General features: G+C 38.9%; 1 protein-coding gene across 5 annotated transcripts in view; it reads right to left on the reverse strand.

Annotated features, from left to right (window-relative positions):
* The window catches only part of ano8b (anoctamin 8b), a 42,448-nt gene that overhangs the window by 21,393 nt on the left and 4,863 nt on the right, over positions 1-16,192 (reverse strand). For all 5 annotated transcript variants that reach the window (XR_006096893.1, XM_042416082.1, XM_042416084.1 and 2 more), the window contains exons 2-3: positions 1,884-1,994; positions 639-771 (exon numbers count right to left, since the gene is read on the reverse strand). Coding sequence is in view for 4 of the 5 variants with exons in the window: in XM_042416082.1 (XP_042272016.1) it covers positions 639-771; positions 1,884-1,994 (244 nt within the window). In the remaining variant the exon portion in view is untranslated. The remainder of the gene's footprint in view (positions 1-638; positions 772-1,883; positions 1,995-16,192) is intronic.

Here is a 16,192-nt window from a genome sequence, read left to right on the forward strand (position 1 = left end):
TATTTTAATCAATTTTAAGGAATAGTTTAACATTTTGAGAAATGTGCTTATTCGCTTTCTTGCCAAGAGAAGATCGATATGTCTGTATGCTAAATATGTATAAATACATATTTCCAAAAATGTCAAACTACTCCTTTAAGAACATGAAATCGATCTTTATAAAACTCAAGGTATTGTAACTAACTTTTTTCTTCTTTTTCATACTTAGTAACTTTTTATTGTATTACTGTATTATTGTCATACTAATTTAACTTTAATAATTAATCAATAAGTCTATCAATTTTGATGGATTAATCATTAGTTTAACTAAAAAAAAAACGTTTACTTGTTCCAGCTCCTCCAATGAGAGAATCTTCTGCTTTTTCCTGTATTGTACTGAATATCTTTGGGTTTTGAATGGTTGGTTAGACAAAACAACACATTTAGAATATTATTACATTGTGTTCTGGGAGACTGTAAACATTTTCACTATTGTCCAGCCTTTTATGGACAAAACAATTTGTTGATCAATCAAAAAATATTTGACAAATGAATCAATGAAAAAAGTATTAGTTGCAGCCCTTCTGTCAATAAGACAAAGTACATAAAAATGAATGAGTAAATACACGCTTGACATTTATTTAGTGCAGCGCTCTTACTTTTCATATGTGGCGGTGACGAAGAATGCGTAGACACGTGTGTGCTTATGATGTCGGATTTGGATGATGAGTTCTGGGATTCCCAGCCGGATGTGATTCAGCAGCCATAGCAACGTGTGGTCATCTGTAGTGTCTGTGGCAGGAAATGGAAAACAAAATACATTTTCAACCATACTCATGCATCACTGTAAACAGGAACTGTTGAGTACCCCCACAGTCTTATGCCATTTACTCCTGAACAGCTGGAGGTTAAGCGTTGTACTAACAAACACTTGAGAATGACTTTTCTCCTCCGCTGGTCATAAACAATGTTTCTCTGACCTTCACGCTATGACTAAGAAAGTTTAAGAAGTTGTATTATTAACATCACAGTCATAATCCCCATCTTCATTATCAACAGTTTACAACCACAGGTTCACATAATAGCTGAAAACTGCTGCTTAGTGGTGGGTTGCTCTTTAAAAGATACAGAATCATCCAAAAATAATTTAACTGGAGGAAATTAAAAGGAACAAAAAGAGTATTGCTTTCTTTCTTGCCATCATAGAAAATTTGAAGGTAAATGTTGAAAAGTTGAAATGGAATTATGAATTTACAGAGCATCAAACTAAAATTATGTTTCATATGGCAAATTTGTGTTAAACAGCATAATACAAAGGTGTATGTGCTCTTGTACATCTATATTTGTGAGGACTAATATTAGATAAAGAACCTGACAGTGAAGATATTTTTGAAAAGAAATTTTGAAAAAAAAAAAATTCTGTCTGGTCCTCACTTCTTCAAAGGCTGTTTGAAGGTTAAAAATTGGTTTCAGGCTTTAGCAGAGCTAAAAATATTAGTCGAATAGTCAGAAAATTAAGTTTCAACTATTTTGATAATCGTCTGAGTCACTTTTCAAGCAAAAATACCAAACATTTTCTGGTTCCAGCTGCTCAAAAGTGAGGACATGCTGATTTTCTTTGCATATAATAGGATACTGGATATATTTAGGTTTTGCACAGTTAGGTGGACAAAACAAGCAATTGGAATATATCACCTTGGACTATTTATTGACATTTTATGGACAAAACAATTCATTAAAAAATGATCTGCAGATTAATTGTTGATCAAAACTCTAAGCATGTAGTTACAATGGTTAAGGTTAGGGTTAAGGAATGCATTACTATCTGTCAACGAGAGTCCTCACAAGTATAGAAGTGCAAACGTGTGTGAGTGTGTGTGCGTGTCTGTGTTTGAGTACTTGACCTGCAAATGTCATGAGCACATCACAGTTCTCTGTGGGCACCGTTTTCATCCAAGACTTATGAGACATGATGTGTCTCCCAGCCTGCAGCAGCCGCTTTCCAAACAACTTATCTGAGAGGGCGAGAAGAGGAGAGAGCGGGAGAAAAAGAGAGAGAGAGAGAGAGTCACCTTTTCAAAGTGAAACAGTGTAAGAAGCAATGACATTTCTAACATTTTCAGCAAAACTCCTCCTCCAAATCTCTTACCCCCGCTGCCCCTGCTGCCCCAACACACAGACACAAAATCGTCCTTCTCGACGGGACAGATTTAAATGTCACGCCCCTTAACCTCACAACATGAGACTGACAGAGCTAATCCTGCCCTGCCAAGACCAGAGGCCACACATTGTCCACACTCTCAGAATTGTCACATTCACACACACATACACACACACTCAGCTCAATCAATTCAAAACATGCGGTGCAGTCACTTCTCTGTACTGTGATATCTCATGGACGTCCTTTAAAGAACACTCTTCAAGGTTCACTAGACGACAGTTAAATATTTTGACTGTGCTGCATATACAACCATGAATTCAGCTCCTGTGTAGAATTACCATCTCTCTATTTCTGAAGTCAACAGCACACCAAAAATAGCTTTACTGTAGCCACACAGTAATGTCACATTATAACACAGCTGCCCTTAATGCAGCAGTCTGAAGGAAAATAATGCACAGTACAATTCTTCTATGGTTACGTCATGGAAAAAAAAAAAAAAAAAAAAAAATCACACTTTTGTCTCCAGGCTCAAATGAACTTTATCTTCAATTTGACACCTCATTCATCTGTCACTGACCCACTGGAGTCTCATATTCTCACAGATTTGTTCTTCAGAAAGGCAGCAGTGCCAGTAGTTTAAACAGGACTAAGCCATTCTTTAACCCCAGACCCTGCTCAGCTGTCAGAGAACAGTTTGTGAAAAATGTTTCCCGGGTCCTGAATAATAATGACAGCAGCCTGGAGAGAACGCCTGTCCCACAACAGCCCTGTGATCACCGAGGCGTTGGTCGTTAGAGGAGCCAGAGAGTGGAACACTTTTCAGAAATCACACACAAGCACGTTTAGTATCACAACATTAATCATTTATATAGAATATTGTTTATTTATATGTATTTGAAAGCAGAAGGATATGGTAGATATCTAAGAGTGGAAGCAAAAGGGAGCAAATATGAAATATGAGAGTTACGTATCATTTTACATATAAAGTTGCTGTGTATATGATCTGGTTTAGGTAGTATTACTTACATTACAAAACAGAATGCATGCCATGCGCACACACACACAGAAAGATCAAGGGCATGGCAGGCTGTAAATTTAACCATGACACACATGATGCGGTAAATCACACAGTATCTGTGTGTTCTGGGGATCCAATAAACACCTGTCACATAAAAACATCATTGTGCTGCTGCTCAGCATGTTCTTCTACTTCCTGGAAGAGAGTGATGACAGAGAGCGACAGAGTGAGGCGTGCCACAAACTTGATGGTCTGTTCCAGAGGATATACTGTATATGTATTTGTTTTCCATGTTTACAGTATGTATGGACATGGGCACCACACTAACATGCAGTGTTAGTGTAGTGTGCTGTTGCACAAACAAAGTCACTATTTTAAATCCATTTTTCACTTCACTCCCCTCAGCTCTACAGAGTCTTTTAGTCTACTTTGGATTAATGTTTTGGTTTTCCGGCCTGTAAAATTAGCTCTCTGTCTTGTTTACAGACACAGCAGGCAGCTATTTTTTACCTAAAAAGCTCAAATAAACCCATTGTACACTACCTGCCCAGCACCAAACAGCAGACATACAAAGTTAGCAACTAGATGGTAAAAACAGAGCATTTAGCCACTAAACCAAGTTCAAGCAAATCGGTGGACAGAAACAGGACTCCAAAACCAAAACAACTTTATTATGTGATAATATGTCGACGCCATGTTTACAGCTTGTTCCGCTGCCCGAAAGTGGCCAAAAAATTTGAATGCAGCTTTAAATCTTTCCACAGAAGTGTCTGAAAAGATTCTCATCCAGGTCATGGTTATCCATCATTCTTATCCATTCTGTAAAATTAGTTCAATGTCCAACTACATTTATTTGTTGCTCACTTGTCACATTAACATTTAATGACAGTATTTTAGCATCCTATTTTACTCTGTTTTTATTTATTAGTGTTGTATTACCTCTTTGTTGTAGTTATGCAGTTTTACAACGTTATGTAGATCATTTCATGATTTTTATCCTTGTTATTATATTTTAATTATTATCTTGTTGCTCTTTTTGTTCCCCTTTTCTTCTCCAGAATGCACGATAAAGTAAAAAGAAGTTAAAGACATTAGAGACACTGAAAGGATGCCAACTAAATAAAAAGCTTTACCCAGTAAAATCTGAGGACTTGTCTACCTTTAAAATTCAACTTAACATATTTGGCTGAGGATGATATTTTCTGTCATGATACATCAAAACACACTGGTACCTACAAGGAGAATTTGACTTGAAGGTAGCAGTACTATTAAAAGGATCTCTCTCTTCTCAGTACTTACAAAGAGGTTGTGACAACTTTATCTGGTTCCACGCCGCTTTTCCCTTTTGAAGAACATTTTCAAACATCGCAGCAGGCCGAACAGGAAACAGAGTGAGGTATTTTTGACTTTTTAATCTTGAGTGGTACTCCTGAAATCTGACTGGCCGCACCACTGTGCTTTAGATGAAATGCTGCAGGCAGTGCTGCGGCATGACAGCAATTCTAATGAGTCCTGTATTCATCACTGAGGGCAACACACACAGCACACATCCACAATCCTGGAACAGCAACCAGATTGGTTTCTCTACCAACACTTTAATTTATGAGCCCCAATAGTGAGTGTGTGCTCGAATGGTTTGCACGCATTTGTGTGTTTGTTACTTGGTTGAAATTGAATAGTGTTTCATACACAATCCATCAAGGCTCGACTGCTCTGATCAGAGCAGTTTGACAGGTGTGTGTATATGTTTGTGTAAGAGTCTGTTTCATACTGCACAAACATTTTTACATTATTTTATTAAAAATACTCAATACTTGAGAATTCTCTATATTGAGGTTTTCTCATATAAACTACATGCAGTTTACAGAATACACAACATATTCTGAGCATCATCTTGATTTTGAGCCCATTACTTATTATCGTTTTTAAACTCATTTGCTTCTCATTATCTCTTGCTCCCCCCCTGTGATTGATTTAACAAGGATAATCAATTTGCATTGATGGCTACCCAGTTTTAGCCCATTAGTCTTCTTCATGAAAATAGTGAGTGCCACAGATATTTTGCACATGCACTGTATGTTGGATTTTGAACTGTCAACACATTTTACTGTTTGAAAGTTTGATTTAAAGTAGAGTTAGAGGTTTAAAGTTCTTCTAAAGTTTTAAAGTCTACCCAGTTCTATGTACGTTTTTTTACATTACAGCCCAGAAAATCTTTATATATAATATACAGACAACTAAATAGAAAAATAATCACAAATGTTGTTTATATTGGCAAAATAAGAGAATTTCTGAGCTTGAAAGCACCCTTTGGCCCTGTAACAGAAACCAGGTCGCTGTTGAGCAGGTTGGCCCAAGGCTAGCAGTGATACAGATAAAGCCTGTATTACTCACGGCCCTCACAGAGAGACGGCCGTTCCAGGGCTAACGCTTATCAGACAGCAGCCAGGCAGGCGTAACAAGCAGGGTGTCTTTCTGTGATCTGAGTCGCTCTCTGAAGCATTTCTGTGGGGTGTTTATGTGTGTTAATGTGTGTGTCCACGCAGGTATTTGTCTGTGTGCGTGTGTGTGAGCCTGAGATATAAAGTACCAGATTAATAGGGTGTAAGTCAGTTATGAAACTCAGGCGAAACACTAAAATGAAGGTCACAGACACTTTAAGAAAGACTTGATGATGCATTTACGGTCCTCGCTGGCTGTGTGAGCCTGTTTGATAATTGGCTGGTCTTTATGCTTGACTGGAGCACTTTTATTTCATCAGGTGAAGGTTATTTTAAGTTTTGGGCTGAATCTTTAAGCAGTTGAAACAAAAGTTTGGGTTGAGTTTAAAGAATACGCATTATACTTGTGAATGTCACTAAAGTCAATCATATGGTTGACTGTGTAAACTGGTATATTTCTATTTGGAAGATATATCATATATAATATTACTGAAAATACACCCTCATCTAGTCATAGACTGACTAGGGTGATTTATAACAAAAAAACATACTGTATTTTTCCCTTGCTGTCAACTTAAGTCAAAAACCTGAACACAATATGAGATAAAAGTGTCTTTTGCATCAGAATATGAGTTCATTTGAATCTTCCTTGAAAGGAACAAAGTGGATGGTACTTTAAGCATTTCTGCTTTTCCTAAACGGTACCCTGTGGAGTTTCTGACCTGTAGTAGCACCATGGAGCTGTTTTACACAGTCCTGCCAATGGTTTTACACTATTCCAATGATCTACAAGCAGCAATAATGCACCAAGAAATGCAGCAATGCATCAGCAAAGGCAGGGAAGAAGAAGACGGCAAGTGAAAAAATCAGCTATGCAAATGCTTTATAAGGAAGAAAATGCATTCATTACGCATGTTAAACTCCAAGTATACACACATGCATTTTGGTCATTAACACTTAATGTAAACATAACTTATATTTGTTTATAAGAAAACTCCACAGGCCCCCCTAAACTACATTATATGGATAATGCAGTGATGGGTGTGGAGGGGGGGAACAGAAATATAGAAGAACTTGATGACAAGAAACAGTATAATTAAAGAATAATGCAACCGTGCAACCTTACAGCATCATATACCAAAGACTAGCAGGACCTAAAACGTAGCCTTGGATCTTTGCAGACCACACATTTACAACTTTATAAAATGAAAGATAAAAAGACAAATCTAATTTCAAGTTCACATCACTTTCCTGAAGGTAGTATATGGAGAAATTCATGGTAAAGTAGGCTATGCAGTATGGAACTTAACAGAAGAAATAATGTGTAAGTTAAAGTGATAACCTCAAAAGGTGCTTGTTTTCTCTGACAACCACCTTGGTGATTAGCAGTTACTGCCTCAGTGTTTTGCATGAGAGCTACTAAATAAGGCAAACTACACTGTACATTTCATCTGCCTTATTTCAAACAAGATGCTGTTGTTGCGTCAGTAGATGTGAAACATCACTTTTGGAGCAGAGAACTGTTCAAAGAAAAGCAACTTAACCTTATGCAACATATGACATTACTAATAGTGTTAATGGTATGTGCACAGGACGTTGTGTAATGTTATTATTATTTGATAGGAGGAAATCAATATTATCTCATTCTGAATTATGACTGGGAACAAAGTTTGTTTGACCAAACATCCAATCATGAGACGACAACATGTTTGCTGAATCACCATAAATGGTCTAAAATTACAGGTGTGATCAGGTGATCATTTTACCTAATGAAAGCCTTACGTGGTCATTGAATTCACAGCATTGAAGTGAAACAAAAATGAATTCACAGTGCATGAATGTGGAATTGATTTTGATTTCAACTTGGGTTCACATCAGGTAAAAACAAACAAAATACTGGAATACTTTTGCTGCCTGTCCTGGATCAGCTGTTAACAGTGGCATCTTGATGCTTGCATACAGCATTTGGCACCATTTGGGGAGACAAAATGCCACCTTTCTGACTCTTTGAGGACCTACAGCACTGGTTTACTGCACTGCTGTGAAGCTGAAGAGTTACATTTTCAAATGCACCTCTAGAAAAAGATACCCTCACTAAGTGTGCCTGGCAACAGTGTGTATTTCCTCGGAGGCTGGAGACTACAACAGGATTTGACCATTTTTCGCAGCCAAGAAAGGCTTTGTGTCGAGTCATTTTAAAGTACGACTCTTATCTACACAGACTAACAGAGAGACAGACACAAACACAATAATAGTGATGGCAGGAAGACTGACAGAACTCCCAACAGACATGAAGGGAGGATAGCAAATAAAACAGGCAGAAAACATCCATTGTCACGTCTACGGAGAGAGAGTGAGTGTGTATGTGTGTGTGAATGAAGCAAATGACCCTATTAGACCGATTACATCAGTAAGTGGGACTAGATTAGAGCCTGATCGAGTTCAAGCACCCAATAATTTTCTTAATAAGAGTAATCTCTGTCCCCAATTGTACAGTATGTCGCCATCCTGTACAGTCCACACCCAGCCACACTGGACCATGAGGCAACATTACTGATAGACAGTGCCCTTTCAAACCTGTTCCCAACTCTCCGCCTGTCTACACAAACACACACAGGCACACAGTAAAACATGCAGACAGAATCACAGAGCATCACTACATATGTATGTCCTGTATATGGAGGGGTCCACCAATGACATGCATACTGAGTCATCAAATCATGCAGCTGAAATGTCTTAAATAAATACCAAATAAGACGGTTCCACCTGTGAAGATAATGCAACCGCAGCCCACATTTTTTGAGGGAAAAATGCAAACCATAATCCTACCTTCTCTTATCTGTCCCTTTCTCTGTCTCCCTCTTCCTTTCCCTCCCTCTATCTCCAACTTCCAAACACTGACTTGCTTTATTGCTTCTCGCAACAGCCACCTCACTGCACCCTCCCAATTCAAGGTACTATGCACAGTCTGCATACATTTAGGCACCAAATCGACAAACACCAACACCCCCAGTTGCACACTGCATCTTTTTTTTTCCCACTGACAGCTGCACACACAGATGTGTTTTAGATGATATGAAAGCCCTTCTTCCCATTGAAGCAGAGCACTCCTTCTGTCTCTCATCGCTCTCTTTCACCTCAGACTGTTCCTCTCTTCCACACCATAGCCATCTCTCAGTCTTTCTCTCTCTCTCTCTCCTCTTTATATCTTTTTGCTACTACCATCTTTGCCTCTCTATCTCATCCAAATCCTCTCTCTCAGTCCCCCCTGGACAGAATCCCTCAGTCCCTCCTTGCTTTCTTTTTATTTATTTTTCTCTCTCAGCTCTCCTGCTTAGCCTCTCACTCAGGCTGTCTCGAGAGTTATTTGTGATCACTGTGAACATGGAGCTCCTATGGATAATGCCTTCAAGCTAGGCAGAAGGGGAAAAAAAGAGGGTGACTGCTTGATTCTGATACAAATAAACTTTGGTTAACAGAGCGCAGATGCTCTAGTGGCCAAATACTAACACAGCATTTTTTTTTTGTGTGTTTGCAAAAGCTTAATTTCAGGAATTAGCGGTAACATATCAACTGCTGCAAAAACCATCACTCATCACTTCAAACACTGACATTGAAAGGACTTAAGACAAACCTGCTGCAAGTTTTCTTTCAAAGACGAGTGCTAGTCAGTGATCAGAACTGGTTTCCTGTAGCTGTATTGCAATCAGCCTGCAATCAAGTTTGCTCCTCATCATCTTCCTTCTCCAGCCATCAATAAATCACTTTATCATACAAGACTCAGATTCAATACAGTCCTCAAAAGGAAACTTAAATGTATTTTTATTTTGGATCAGCAAAAGAAAGTGAGACAGTCTACAGACATGCTCGCAGCTCTGCAAGGCGCAGTGGGACTTTAAGCTAAATGCTAATGTCAGCATGCTAACATTCTCACAATGACAACGCTAACATGTTAATGTTAAGTAGGTGCAATGTTTACCATGTTCTCCATCTTATGCTGTATTAGTGTGTTGGCATGCTAACGTGTGCTAATTAGCACTAAACCCAGGGTACAGCTGAGGCTGATGGGAATGTGATACGTTTTGCAGGTATTTTGTAATTAACTCAAATATTTTGATCTGCTGATGGTGATACAGGAAAAGTCTAGGGATCACCAAAGGTATTACAGTTCATTTTGAGGGGAACATGAGTGGCTGTACAAAATTTTGTGGCAAAGCATCCAGTAGTTGTCAAGATATTTTACTGAAACCCACAAATGTAAAACCTCCACCTGAGGAAAACTCAGGAGATCACCAAAGTCAGTAGAAATCATCTGAACCATGAATGTTTTTGCAAAATTTCATAGCAATGCATGTAATAGTTGCTACATTATTTCAGTTTGGAACGAAGTAATGGACCATCCGACCAACATTGCCATGCCTAGACAAAATAATGACTAGAGAGACGTGTGTGGTGATAAGAGAACCTGTATGTGTCATAGCTGAGATTAAGATTGTCTTTCCAAGGCAGGGAGATGGGAGGTGTCTGTTCCACCTTTGTGACAAATGGGATGAAGATGTCAATGCCGGTGGATGTCAGAACTCTGGTTTCCTCATTAACAGGCGCGGGGAGGATTATAGGGACTCGTCCTTGGCTTCAAAATAACAATGATTACATGTGACACTGGAGCCGCCTGAGGCTGAGAGCCAAGAGAAGGACAAGGCAAGACCATGCAAGAAGAAAAGAGCCACAGTGCTCACACAGCAGAATAGTTGAAGTATCACTTTTCCCCATCCTGTCCTCTTTCTCTCCTTTACATCACTCTTTTGTCTCCGCACTAAGTCTCACTAAATCTGCCTCCTTCATTTCCCACTCTTTCTTTCTGCCGAGCAGACTAATGGCTGGTTCATTCTAGGTTAGCTGGTTAATTTGGGTGAAAAAGCAAAGAAACCTGTAATATCTGTATCTTAGAAGCAGTACTGTCTACAATGCAGTCAGGTAACAATCATGAACAGAAGCCAGTGTTGAATCCCTTTCATGCCCAGTCAATGCAGACTACTCCTTCAGACAACCACAGACCGGTTATCTGACTGGCTGAATTGACTATTGTCAGAGGGGCGGATTACGAATTATGAATACACCAGTGGTGATGATGAATATAGTGGAGTGAATAGCAGCCTTTGTGGAGCAAACAGACCTCCTTGTTGAGCAGTGGGCAACTGCCAAAGTGGAGGAAGGATTTTCTGATGAACACACAGAACAAAAAAGGACACGGATTACACTTGTGAACACGCATAAATGGTCATTTTTGTGTTTTTTGGAGCAGGTTAAAGGTTACTGCAGCACCATGGTACAAGATACTGGTCTTGTACCTTGAAACAAATTAAAAATAAGATGGAACTGATATCAAAGTCTTAAAGGATAAGTCAGGGAAATATTCTTTATTTTTCTTAATGTCAACAAATCTCATGATCAGACCAAAACCAACAATGAATTGATCCTATTAACAAGTGTTATCTTTAAGCCTGATGTAGCTTATTTCTCTTTGCCCCAGACCTCCATAGTTGTCAAAAAACTATTGAAAACGCATCAATGAGCTACATCATTGTACTGTACTGTCCTTTCATCATCATGAACATGGGCACTAGTTTCTTTTGAGTCAATCCTGTATTCACTTTCCTTGTCCTGTAAATTCTTGCTGGTGTTTATTAATCCGGAGAGGAAAATAGTCCCCAACAAAATGTACAATTTGCTCCTAAAAAACAGAAGGGACTGGAGCACGCTGATTAATTTTGCAGCCTTTAATTGTGCAAACAGACTAACGTTTCGACACTACTGTGTCTTCATCAGAGTCAGGGTGTATAATTTGCTCCTATTTGAGTAATGTTTGCTAAAAACTGCAATGCTCAGCTGTTTTAGAAAATTACTGAGCATTTTTAAAAATGTAACTTTGTATTTGCCATCTATTTTAAAGATTTACTTATTCTTGGGTAAATCTTAAGACCGAGTGCCACAGACAGGGTATAGAAGAGAAATGGACATATTTTCAGTTTTGGTCTTTTTATTGAATTTGTTGACAGTAAAAAGACATGGAGCAACGCAAGCTTTTTCATTTAACCTAAAAATGTGTGCTGCTCTGCGCAATGCAAATTTGACTACTATAAACACAAATTATTTTTTATTCAGAGCACACTGAGGATTCAGAGGAAAACATACGCATAAATTATTAAGGAGCTTTAACAAAGGGCATTAGTCTCTAATGTAGGTGTGTTACTGTACACCTACTGTTTGACTGACTGTACCGGGCTCAAACCCAGCAACTATCTCGGGAAAAAAATTAAAGGCTACAGACAACAGTTGAGAAACTCAGACCTTTTTGTAACCACATCTATTTAGTGAAGGTTAATTGAATTATGAGATGAAATACAGGAATGAGATTGCTTTCCTGAAAATTGAAGGGATCCAGTTTGTGCCAGTGTCTCAGGGGGTCATTCATAATTATAATCACTAGATAATCAGGCACTTTCGTGTAGTGAGAGATTTCAATAATATACCGTCACACAAACTGGGTATTTTATATCAGAAGTTATGCTGGGTACTACAGCAACAGAAGAAGGAAGGATAATAACAGAGTGAATTTAGAGAAATACATTTCGATACTGTAGCTGTGAGTCAGTCTGTCTGACGGCTGTGCACTAACTGATCTGTATGATGGTACGATACTCTATTCCTGGACAGGAAAGATGAGGAGGAAGGCTCAGAGTCGGATCAATACCCAGAGGAACCAGGGATTATTGTACATTACTACACCATTCCTCCTATTTCCTTCCCCGCTCAATGACAAGCAGAGGAAGACATCATTAATGACTTAGGCAGCTTTGATTCCTTGCGTCTTTCAAAAAGAAGCTTGAGGAAGATCTATGCAGCATTTCATATCGACTTACTTAGCGCTGCAGTTTCAACAGTGCAACATTAGGAAGGTACTACTACTATACAAATGACACAAAACATATACAATACAATACACATTCTTGAGTAAAAGCAGTAGAAGAGTGTAGTAAGTGTGGTATAGTTATTTTATTAAAATGTGTATTGACTGGTTAATCTGCGGCCAAGAGCAGGGTTGAGAAAATAACAGTAAAACAAACTGATTTTACAATTTTCCAAAGTCTTTGTATCTTTAAGTCAGTGAAACCTCTTCATTTAAAAAGGAAAACTAATTAATTTTCTCCATGTGAATGGAGACAATCACATTCAAGGACCTTTAGACGAACAACAGGCTGGCGAAAGGAGCAAAGTGAATTTGCTCTGGAGATATTTCTCTCAAATGTATATACAGGTGTTAGAGCAGTGGCAATGCAGTTTATTTTCCTTGACAGCTCGTTTCTTCAGGCATCATCGGAAACACTGCACAGTCGCAGCCTTCTCATACTATAGCACTTTGCCAAGTGAAATGAACAGGAGTAAAAACTGCAGCAAGCATAACACAGAGAGCCAGAATTGTGAGTGTCTGACCATATGACAAAAAGACGTGTAGCCAAACAACAGATGCTGCTGTAGATGACACATACATTATATGGATTTTTATACGTGATTGTGTGGCCTGAACAGTAAGGAAAAAGGCAAGGAGAAAGGAGAAAATAGAGGGATAAAGGCAGAGGAAATATATGAGAGAGAAGCATAATAAAAGCCTGTATTTTTCTGTTGTAGGCTTCCATCAGTCAACACCGACTATGTGCAAATATATGAGCGAGAACAGAATGTTCCCCTTAGCTGTGGACAGACTTTCACCACATCCAAATTCTTATTAAAGGCAGGGGCCAGAATCTGACTGGGCTTTTCAGACAAAGAGGCAAAGATGCAAACCAAAACAGTGCTAATAACACACTCAATCCTCTTCAACCCCCCCTGAACAAACCCCTGCTGTGCAGCCATGCCTTGTTTAAACCCACAGAACTTTATTCCAAATTTTAGTGGAGATCCCAAAGTTTTCATAGATACTAAACATGTCTATAAAAAACTGTATAATGATGATGATGATGATGATGATGCATGAGACATTAAGAATATTTCCATTTGCTGAAACACCAAAAAACCATAGGATGGCTGGTCCTTGGCTGTTTTTTGAAGGTTAATGGCATTGGCATGATAGAAAGCTCAACAAGGACCAATAAAAATAATGCAGTGCCACGGTGATTGATGTTGCCTCTGGCAAGCATAAAAATGAACACTGTATGAAAAGTGATTCTCCTTCATCTATCATCTACCTCAACAAGGAATACAGATATAAAAAAAAGGGCCAGAAAAGGGAAAACATTTTTGTATTTTGTACAAAATTGTATTTTGTATTCTTCTGTATTTTTTACAGATAGTTGTTGACCTACAGTCAAATTCTTATCTGTCATCATCTTATCTCTCACCTTAGCTCTATTGCTAATAATTAAGCAAAAAGTGTTGTTTCCCCAATTAGTGTAGTTTCCCCCTTTACAGAGCTGCATATAAATTACTCTCTCAAAACACTTCAGTCGGCAGAAAGGGTAGAAGCAGATGAGCACCGATTCTGTTCCACATATGCACTTCCTGCCCTACTCTCCTACCAAACAAGATAAAAACAAAGAGCCGTGCAGGACAAATTAGGGTGAAAATGTTTGTATGCTGCAGCATTTTTGAGCGTGCATCACCTGGAACAAACAGAGTATGCTGCTTTCTACTCAGCTACTACTAACTTAGACATTCAGCCTGCTTTAGAGGGTAATGAGGAGAAGACAATAAGGATTGATTCAACTTCTCTAACTACCAAACAAATATTAAAGTATAGTGGCTAAACAACACAAGTGACAGGAGAGTACTAGGAGGGAAACAAGTATGATGGAGAGGATGGAGACCTACAGAATATTACAGACTGATTGTGCTTTATAATTCCCTTGCTTATCATTGACTGGCTGTGCTAACACTGACATGGATAATATGTCTAGTTATTAACTGGAGGAGAAAGATCTTCCTCCCCTTGTGCTGTATGTTACTTTCATAGCCCTTTAGCCTTCTCTGGAGGCTGCAGAGGCTAAAAACAGCATTCTTCACCGTGGTCATTGTATTTCTCCTGGCTTTGCTTGGCAACTACAAAAAAAAGGAAATAAAATCCAGGCCTAGTCAGTGCATTCACAGAGGATAAACTAAGGACAGGGTGACCGAATGTACTACAATCCTACTTTTTCCTTCAGGAATGCACTATCAGTTTCACACAGGAGGAGGCTGGTTATTGACTCTGCTTTGATCACAGTGAATGGAGCCTAAACTCACCGATGAGATCTCTGCAACAAGCCAATGGCTGCACACAAGGCAGAAGACAGGCAACACCAGCAGCATGCCGGCTGTGCTTCGAATGCATTAAGCTCTGGAGTGTGCATTATCATTTTCTGCTTACAGTTTGATAATCTCCATGGCTATAAATGGAAAAGTGTAAACTTCCAGAGGGCATGAATGGGGATTTAGAAGTTGGTTGGCTATAAGCAAAGAGGCATTAAGGGTGATATGATAAAGCCATTCAAAACTTGAGAATCTAGGGCAAGTGAATCACCACTGGCAAGACAGATGGTTTATCATAACTCAGGGGAAGTGTTTGTAACTTCCTAAAACATTACCATATCGAATTCATGTGGTTGAAAGTGATCTACACAGCAGCATAGTTACAGGGGGATGCCGTCCCCTGAAGGTCTCTGATGATACAGGTGGTACAAGTAAAGCATCATCTCTGCCGCAGCTGCAGGGTAGAATCTGGAAAACCAAGCCATCAAGAATCAGGTAACAGATAGGCAGACTGTGCTGTTGGTCGGAGGGTGTAGCCACATTGGTTGATCCGTCACTAAATGGATATAAATTCAGCAGAGCGTGTCGCTCTCAGTTTGTTTTAGGCTTTATTTAATACAAGGAACACTTCCTTGATGATAGCATGATAGCAACACATCAACCAGCTTCAAAAAATATTTCTCAAGCTTTTTTTTTTGCTGAAAATGGATATAAATCTGGTAACAACTGTTGTATCATCAGCTCTGCACAATAAAAACAGACTTTTCTCAGTGAACAAAAGAAATTTGTCTATTTGTCTATTTGGACACAACCTCAACCAAGGTCACCAAGGTTTTCAGGTACTGAAAAAGATACTGATTCCAATACCTCGACTTGGGGTATCTCTAAGAAAGCGATCCAACACCAGTGCTCTCTTTTTCCTGATTTTAAAATCTGCATGCCTCACTTTGTGGGGCTCATTGGAACCAATTTTATGTAAAGTAACATGAATCCAGGGATTGCTGTGGTGCTAAAGACTGAGCCAGAAGCCCAACATGACTGAATGACTGTAACTGATAGCAGAAACACTGACACTGATGATGAAACTGCATTTAATGTGGATAAGTCACATCATTGCCGATACATATCCGCCTAATACGGTCGGTATTTAGCACAGTATTGATGAGGTGATGAATCTTATATTTCTGACAACAGAGAGATCAGTTTGGGCAGTTAGCATGAGCACATACAGCCACTATGCTCACAAATAGACCATGAAACAACTGCCAGCCACACAAACTCTATCATCATCAACAGAAAATCTATTAA

Source organism: Thunnus maccoyii, chromosome 7 (genome assembly GCF_910596095.1).
Source record: "Thunnus maccoyii chromosome 7, fThuMac1.1, whole genome shotgun sequence".
Taxonomy (NCBI): Eukaryota; Metazoa; Chordata; class Actinopteri; order Scombriformes; family Scombridae; genus Thunnus; species Thunnus maccoyii.